The sequence below is a fragment of the Staurois parvus genome, unplaced genomic scaffold (genome assembly GCF_062004578.1).
Source record: "Staurois parvus isolate SC_StPar_1 unplaced genomic scaffold, SC_StPar_1.0 ptg000086l, whole genome shotgun sequence".
NCBI classification, from domain to species: Eukaryota; Metazoa; Chordata; class Amphibia; order Anura; family Ranidae; genus Staurois; species Staurois parvus.
In genome coordinates, this window is record NW_028317882.1 from 5,090,373 (window position 1) to 5,100,000 (window position 9,628).

At 44.1% G+C, this 9,628-nt stretch overlaps 1 protein-coding gene across 2 annotated transcripts in view; it reads left to right on the forward strand.

The window, feature by feature from the left end:
- The window catches only part of STAP1 (signal transducing adaptor family member 1), a 164,276-nt gene that overhangs the window by 99,102 nt on the left and 55,546 nt on the right, over positions 1–9,628 (forward strand). For both annotated transcript variants that reach the window (XM_089669987.1, XM_089669988.1), the window contains exons 4-5: positions 962–1,018; positions 8,084–8,277. In XM_089669987.1, coding sequence (XP_089526113.1) covers positions 962–1,018; positions 8,084–8,277 — 251 coding nt within the window. The remainder of the gene's footprint in view (positions 1–961; positions 1,019–8,083; positions 8,278–9,628) is intronic.

The following is a 9,628-nucleotide window of genomic DNA, read 5'->3' on the forward strand; positions in this document are numbered from 1 at the left end:
TTCTTGCAACTGTATGGTGCACAATGAGAGTGATGGGTGTGGCAGGGGGGCAATTAATAAAACTGATCACCTATATGGGTCGCTCTGCAGCAGCTGAAAGCCAGCAGGAGGGAGAGGAGAAGAATACAACTTTCAGCTGGTGCCTAGAGAGCCATACAAGGGATCGTTTCCAGTAATTGCCCCCCCTCCCCCGCTGTGCCGATCACCCTTCCTGCTCACACCCAGGGCCACCCTGTTGCCTGGGACCCATACAGGAGGACTGGTGATACCCCCATATCCACAGCCCTGGCTGGGTGTAGGATCCCCTAAACGTAAACATCATGTACCAGGGACAAGGGGGGCACAATACTTTGTAGTGATGTTGTAGGAGCAGGTTACTGCTTTCTTACCAAACTAAGTCAGTGTCAGGTCTGTTAGTAGGATGGGGGGGGGAATACAGTCAGTCTTGTATACTGGGTCCAGGCTCCTTTGGGGCAGCAAGGGGGCAAGGGACCAATAGGGGCTGCCTGTGCCTCTCTCCTCTCCCTAGTCTGTAGTGTGTCTCCTCGGTCTCCTGTATATTTCCTCCCCTCGAGTTCCTATGAGAAGCATTCTGCGGCTGTCAGGGACAAGTTCCTAAAGAATATACCCTTTATTAAGTGCACGAATTAAATAATCTCTAGTGAAGGAGTGATGCTGTAGGAGCAGGTAAATACTTCCAAAGCAGGTTGGTGTCAGTGACATCAGTGATAGGATGACTAGTGTGACATGGTCTTAAAAGCAATTGCTCTCTAAGCAAATTGGCACCAGTGAAAGGATGACTAGTGTGACATAATCCTAGAGAATACTAGCACTAATAAATGCAGACATTGCATGATCTTTTCCACAGCTGTAAGATTTTTGAATATGTCTACAATGCTGAAAAAATGACTTGATATTGCTAAATAAAAGGCATTTTCTATTTACTTGAATTACCTTGCAGACAGAAATTGCTGAAGATGCTGAAGAGTGGAAAGGATTTATACTTACCGTGGTTAAGGTACACAAAAAACTACTATTTTTTTTATCACTTGTCATAATGGGCCAGTATTACATTTCATGCCTCCTTTTGACAGATTTCAATCAACAATAACATCCCTGTTTCCCAGTGACTATAATGGCCACTGTCTACCTATGTCTTTTTAATTTTATTATAATATTCCTTATACGATGTCCCTATCCAAAAGACACTCCAATTCTCCAAAGCTGCATTTCTTTATGGAGTTCCAGTGTTGTCTTGTGAACAGTCAACTCTTTTTTTTGTCTTTATTTAAATTCTTTATGTAGTCATTGTGCATTGTACAGAAGGTATTCCAGAACAATAGAATAAATCATCCAGAAAAAAAAGGAAACACCTACAAAGGCTGATAGTCACATCCAGACATTGTTTTGCCCAAATTAATTTAACAGTATGATCTGTAGGGACAAACATAGTGACATTCACGTTAGAATATACTTACGCTCACAGGTTCCTAAATTATATTACATACGGGTCCAGTTCAAAAAGCATAGGACAGTAAACTCTTTTTGATCTCCTTGTCTTGTTTGCACACCTGCCTCACCTTGCCTTCATATTTCTATAGTTAGTCAGGGCAGACACTCCTAGTATCTGTCTGACTGCCTCATTAAAATTGTAGCTGCTATACAAAAAAAATATGTATATTAGTAACTTTTAACTAAAGAGAACCTATAGCCAGTTTAATGTTTTTAGGCCTGAAAAAATAATATTAATTTGAATTAAATTTGAATGAATTTGAAGCAACCCTTAGTTAAAATTAAATTGACTGGGGTGGCACATACACAAGGTCTAGCTGAGTGGACATGCTTGCCTAGAGCCTAACTCCAGGAGGGATAAGAAAACCACATAGTGCATCTGCCCGAGCAACCGGCTGCCACCCACTGCCTCCCACATCATCGGAACATCATCCAGTGCTGTCAGCATGGTGTTTGGGGGGACGCTCAAGGACGCTCTGGTCCAAGCCCCAGCCAAGATGCTGCTGGCACCATCTCAAGCAGGCACAGCTTGGTCACTGAAGCTCCTGCAGTCACAGCCAGATGCTCAGGGTGAGTCTGACTCCAATGGCTTGGCTTCACAGACAGTACTACAGGCTGATGCTGCTTCCCTAGCCTTACTCAGACAGATTAAAAAGATGCTGCATAAGGCTCTAAACCAAACATAAGAGCCTCACCCCTGAAATGTGGAAATCATACCCAGGACTATATGGTAGAGATTGATATTCTTGAAGAAGAAAATATCATGCTCCAGTCACACTTGGAAGATTATGAGAACAGGACCAGATGCTCCAATTTGCGTAGCGGGGGGATCCCTGAGACCGTCCTTGATTTACAGTACAAGCCACCATGCTGGCCCTGTTTCAGGAGCTACAACTAGCTATCCCGGTTGAACGCCTGGAATGGACATAAGGTCCTTATGACTTGATCTAATCATCAAATTTCACTCCTACAGCACTAAGGACAGGGACGTATTTACCACAAGGCAAACAAAGCATTTGCCTAGGGTGGTATTTTTCAGGGGGGCAGCACCACCCCAGGAAGAAGGGACATATGTGGCATGGGGGCTAGTTGGGATCCGAAAGAGGCTGTGGGCTGCTTGATGGTGTATGCAGAGCCCGACGTTTTCTCTCTGTTGCCAGGGGTGTGTGTTAGCGGAAGGCTCTTAGGTGGGGGCTGGGGACAGGGGTATTGTTGGTCAGGCTCTCCCCGGGGGGGGGGGGATAGGAGGTCTGGTGTTGGTCAGTGTTGGGCTATCTCCTCCAGGGGGCGTCTGATTTTTGTGTTGCCTAGGGCAGCAAAAAACCTAAATACACCACTTACTAAGGAGCAACTTTTAGCTCCTGCCAAGGCAAAAGAAAACCTGACCTTCCAGGGGTACAATTATCAGATTTTATTCTGACTTATCTCAGCTTACAATTGCTAAACATTGAGCCCTAAAACCAAAACTCCAGGTTCTGCAATGCCATCAAATCTCCAATGGAGTTTCCCATTTTCGGTACACTTCACCTATCAGAGCTCCAAGTTTGCCATTCAGCTGAGGAACTGCAACACACCTTACAAGATTTAAAGCTAGCAGACTGCCCCCAGGATCTATCAGGTTCACTCTGTTACTTAGCTTCCAGTTCTCCATGAAAACCTGTGGCCTCTGCAGGTGATAGAGGCCGTCAGGGCCCCTACAAATGGGGATGTTTTATCTCCCCTACACCAACAATGGCAGACTCTATGGACTGAATGTCCTGCAGTTAATTTGTGTGGTCACTACCTTCTCTGAACTCCAGCGTGAACTGACTGCTGGTGGCAACCTAGGTATTATGAACTATATCTTAATTTCTGCAAAGGGGACTATCTGATTTTTTTTTTCTTTGTATTGGTCCAACCTCTGCTTCAGGAGTGGAATTAGCTATACCTCACTTTATATGTTTAACTTCAAACTGATACATTCAGGTGATTCTGTTACATTTTTTCCTTAATAATCCTGACTGATGTTTGCTTCCCCTTTTCACCCTTTTATCCCTCCCTCTCCTTCTGCTTCCACAATCCCTACCTGTCTTCTATCCCACATCCCTCACCCTTGACATATTATTATTATTATTATTACTACGAGTTTATATAGCGCCAAAGGGTTTGCTCAGCGCTGTACAATAGGGGGGGACAATACATGGCACAGTACAACAAAGACAGACAGCGTACGAGGGGTAAGAGGGCCCTACTCTTACGAGCTTACAATCTATGGTTTTGATATGCTAAGCAAACATTAATGTTGTTGACTGATATTCTCCTGCTCCTCTAAGATGGAGCTATTTTTGGTTAAGGTTACCAGGTTGATATTCTGACTTCTCCAGGGTGTATATTTTGGGGTTTTACGACCAACCCATATAGTGGCTACTCGTGGCCCTAATTGTCATTATTTGTTGTTTTTATTTTTTCTCTTTTATTTTACCTGATATACAGTATATGCTGAGTCGCACATAACTTTATACCCATCCATTAGCCAATAGTTTTTCGCATACTTCAGGCCTCTTTTCCTTTTCTTCCTCTTCTCTTTTCCTTCCCCCTCTTATCTAGTTTACTTTATTTTCGTTCTCTGCCATCTCATTACTGCTCTTTTTTTTTTCTTTTGGGAATGGCTATGGACTGAGGCCTTGATAGGGCATTGATGCTAACTTTATATATTATGCACCTTTTGTTATCAAGCTAGGTTCCTTTCAGGGATGATTCTTCCATTCCCTGATAGCTACCCTCTGATCCCCATTCCTGTTATGTGGGTTGCTGATGGTAACCTTTCTCCCTCTCATAAATTATCTCAATTGTTTATTCTCCATCGGGCTGATAGGACCCCTGTGCAACTGTACAGGTGGGGCAGGCGTGGTTCACCTGATTGCCCAAGGTGTAGGATCCAACAGGGCGATTTCATTCACATGCTCTGGCGCTGCCCAAAGTTACATAGATATTGGAGTGAGGTTCTCCAGTTTATTTCTCTAGTATCGCAACATACTGTTCCCAGGGATCCCTTACAATGTCTGCTGGGGGCACTGGACCAAGAACTATTCCAACCAAGAGTGTATATTATGGTATCTAGACTTTTATAGCTAGCTAGGAAGTTGATAGCAAGGTACTAGATATTGTCAGCTCTGCCAACTAGTAAGCAATGGATAGATTTTGTTCCAGCAGGTATGGCAGGGTTGGCTGGATGCACCTGGGCTTGCCCCTCCTCAATAGTGGATCGACTTTTGCAGGTGTGACATTTTATATCAGGTGTGCAGCTCCACTTCTTCCCTTAGGGGAGATCATGCGCATCCCCCGTTTTCTCTGATGAGATGTCTCGGGTGAACCAGATGTTGTTGTTGTTTTTTTAATGATGGTATGTTATTGGCTTTGTGCCTTTCCCCATTTATGTTTACATCTGGATGGGGAGGAATAAAAGATAAAAAGAAAAATTAAGGTATTGTCAAGAAGGCCTTGGATCCTTGTGTTCTCTGTTTTGATTGATTACTATCTCTGTTATACTCGGTTATTATTACGGGATCTGCGTATCCACATTGATCTATTTATGTATAATCCTGATTATGCAGTAATATCATTGTAGATTCTGTAAGTACTGTTCAATTTTTTTCATTGTCTTGGCAATAAATGTTGTTTGGATTTAAAAAAAAATATATATATATATTTATACAATACAATAAACCATATTTAAACAATAGGCATAACTACTAGAAGACTATGTGATCACAATCACCTCTCTAATATTAGGACTCCTAAGAAAACAAATATAGCAAACATCTGTGTGGAAAAAATGGATTTCAATTGGATACCTTTAGAGTCCAGATTATAGAGAGGGTAGATAACCCACCAAGAGGAGCAGATCTATTCACTTTGCTAGTTGTGTTTTGGATATTTAAACAGGATGCTCTTATTCCTGCCTCTCCCTTACCCAATCTCCATTCCCTTTCCCCCTTCCCACCTTCCTTATTGCCCATCTCCTTTCCATTACCCCAGCTCCCCCCCACCCCTTCTTTTTTACCTTACTAAAACATCCCTTCTGCCTTCTATTTTGTACTTTTGAAGTTTCAGAACAGAGTTGGATACAGGGGACTTTTTTTTGCATGTATGTATATTTTTTACTTACTGTATCCATTAATTAACCCTTGAACTTACACTGGCTCTTGGATTAGGAAATTTTTTTTTTAATTTTATAGTTTTAGTGTTTACATGCATTTGATATATGACATTGGTTTCTTGACTATAGCAGGTTGAGGGGAATGTTTTTTTCTGAAGTTTTTTAAAAGGTAGGTATTAAACAAGGGGTAAACAGGAAGACAGTAATAAAGATACACTGGGATTCCTTAAAGGAATTTATGTACAGTACATGATATAACCTATAATTGTATTATGTACAGTCTGATCAAGTGCATAGGTGGTTAATTTCAATTGATTGATGGCTTTATATAAGCATCTTTCCCCTGGACCTCCCCTTCCCTACAATTTGGCTCTGGGTTGGTGAAACACATTAAAGGGGTGGCCCCAGTTGGAAAGATGTAGTGTGTTCTGTCTGTGAACTAAAACAAGTCGGATCCAAATGACGTCATAGGTGTGCGGCCTGTTAGTTCGAATTAAAGAACCTTAAGGAGCTGGAGTGGACTCCAGGTCTTACGCACCCACCTACAGTATCTCAAAAGATGAAGGAGCAGTGGGCGGCTTGGTAACAGTGAGGTGTAGGATGATCATCTATAAGATCAGCATTAGTTAGCTAACCTGCATGTCCATTGTACTATCAAAACAAAAATGTATAGCTTCTGCGACATGTACAATATTCAGATTTATTTAATGTTAGTGAAGTGGTTGACATGCACACATCTTTGTAACATGCAAGTGTAGTTTTGGAATTACCAATGTGCTTTAGATGATGAAGATAGATAGAGAAGCTATGTCATTATACAACAGGGGTATTGAATTAAAATTCATGGAGGACCAATCAGTAAAATTTTTCTTCAGCAGAAGTCTGAATCGCATGTTTGTGTGATGTCTTTCACATCACAGCCCACTCCTATATCACAGCCCTGTTCTTACATCAATGTCCTCAGTCCCTCACTTCACAGTAGTGCTCAGAGCACTTCCCCCCTGCACATCACCCCCCCCCCCACAGCATTGCCCCCCCCTTTACATCACATCTCTACCCCCCAGCAGTGAACCCCTTCGGATCTCCCTCCCACAGCACTGCCCATCACTGCTCCCCTTTATATCTCCCCCCCCCCCAGAGCACTGCCCCTTTACACCCCCCCTCCCCCACAGCACTGTCCCATTCACATCTCCCACCCATATCACTGCCCCTTTTACATATCCCCCCACAGCACTGCCCCCCTTACATCACCCCCCATTACATCACCCCCCCCCAACAGCACAGCACCCATTTAAATCACCTCTCCCCACAGCATTTGCCACCCTTTACATCACATCACCCCCCCACAGCATTGCCCCCTTACATCCCATGTCCACTCCCCCCCCACACCCCTGCTCCCCTTTACATCTCCCTCCACAGCACAGCACCCCTTTACATCTCTCCCCACAGCACTGCCCCCCCTTTACATCTCCCTCCACAGCACTGTCTCCCTTTAGATCACCCCTCCCCACCGCACTCTCTCTACCTTTACATTTCCTCCTCCATATCACTTGCCCCCCCTTTACATCTGACCCCCACAGCACTGCCCCCTTTACACCCCTCCCCCACATCTCTGCCCCTCTTCACATCACATCTCCCCTACCCACCAGCACTTGTCCTCCTTAACATCACCCCCCCCACAGCACTGCTCCCCTTTACACCACCCCCTTGCCCCCCTTCACATTACTGTCCCCCCACAGCACTGCCCCCTATTCCCTTTGCCCTCCCTCTCGCCATAAAAATGTGCTCTGCTCCCTTCACATCTGCCTCCCCCTTCAAATCCACCCCCCCACACACTTACACAAAAAACAATGCCCCCTTCACGTTACTCTCTGCCCCCCCTTCACAGCCATGTCCTCTTGCCTACATTACACAGAGCAGAGAGTGGCTGGGAGGCACAGCAGCAATGGATGGAGGGCGGGAACAGGGGCCACCAAGGTTAACTTTTCCTACTAACAAACTGGTGATTGGTTGCTATGACCGCCAGGTGTCCTAGCAACCAATCAACGGCTATTTATTCTGGAAAGGTAACGCATGCAGCTCCTGCTCCCACCCTCCATTCAGTACAGCTGTGCTTCCCAGCTGCTTTCTGCTCATTTCTATGCGCTGCCTCTCGCTCTCTGCAATGCCTTGAGAATGACAGTGGCAGAGGCCAGGGGGAAGGAAGGCTCTTAAATGGCATTACCGTGGGTCTGGATGGGACAGTGGCTCGGTCTGGACCACGATCCGCCATTTAGTGAAGCCTGTTACAGTATTTGCTAACTATAAAAGCATGTACCTCCCCTTCCTCTTCCTTCTCTGCATTATGTTTATAAATGAAGCAAAAGTGTAGGTTTGAATAGTTGCCATATCTGAATACTTTGAGTTTAAATATCTGTTTCTTTTTGTATTTAGCAATCTGTTCCAAGCTGCTTGACTTTGTTACCTGGACAAATCATTAGGCTAAAGGAAATTCTAGAAAAGGAAATGGCCAGGCGAGCAGAAGAAAAAAGTCCTTTCACTTCACCTTCTAGACTTTCTATGGATATGCCTGTTCCTGGAACCTATGAAGATTGTGACAACGCACATGATCCAAATGCAATCCCTCTGTAAGTTCACTGTTCCTGAAGCAACTTGCTTACTGACAAATAAACTGGTTCCTGTAATCAGGAATAACATACTTATACCTACTTGTGAACTGCTAATCTGTCTGCAAATAAATGGGATGTGTGTGGTATAAATTGTTTAATTATCTTTAAAAATAATCAGTGACAACTTGTCCAAATCAAGAAAAAAATACTTATACCCTTTTGCAAACTGGTGATTTCCAGCTGCAATAATCTGTAGATTTGTGCATCTGGACTGACAGGTGTGTGTGAATAGCTGTGGTCACTCAGCCCAGACAGTGCAAAGACAAGTTGATGGTGGCTGCAACTTTTGGTGACAACCCGCATCCAGCCAGGATCACTGCAGGTAGTCACTGGTTGTGTGTACAGTCACAACATCAGCCTGTCATTGCATTGTATGGAGTGAGAATCTACAGCTATTCACACACACCTGTCATTCCAGACACAGTAATCTGTATATTTTTGCTGCTGTAAATCACAGGGGGTGACCTCCTACTCTCTAGCTCCCCTGTCTCCTCCTCCCATGCTCGTCTCCAGGACTTCTCCAGAGCCTCCCCCATCCTCTGAAATTCTCTACCCCAATTTATCAGACTATCGCCTACTCTGCTCACTTTTAGGCGATCTCGGAAAGCCTATCTCTTCAGGGAAGCCTATCCTGCCTTCAACTAATAATGGAATCTTCTCTTCCTCCTACCAGTCCATCCCCCACAGTTATTACCTTTTGTACCACTAGCCCCTCCCTTTTAGATTGTAAGCTCCAAGGAGCCCTCCTATCCCTCTTGTATTGAACTGTATTGTTGCTGTATTGTCTCCCGTTATATTGTAAAGTGCTGAGCAAACTGTTGGCGCTATATAAATCCTGTATAATAATAATCACTTGTGTGACTGGAGCCTTAAGTGTTACTAAACCCAGGACCCTGCATTCACTATATTTGGCCTCCCACAGTACATGTAAATGCAATTTTTTTTAGTACATTTAAACTGCTAAATACCTTTTCTCATCAGCAGTTTTGTGACTTGAGTCTGGCTGAGTACTGGTTAATCTTGTAGGAGGAGTTTTTATTCTGCTCTGACTGTCCTATGAGGCTGCATTACCCCTGACCCTCTGCCTGGAGAGTGCTGATTGGCCCCATTCTGATCACATGCACTCTCCCAAAGAAAAAAAAAATATCTAGCAATACACACCAAACTGAGTATGTGCAGAGTGCCTCCCAGAGCTATGTACTATCAGCAGATGGATTGGGGACAGTAAAAGAAGGGTAGGATTAGAGAAGACAGGGTCAAACAGCCTTTTTTACACAATGTGGAGGATTAACCCCTTAGGTTCCACAGT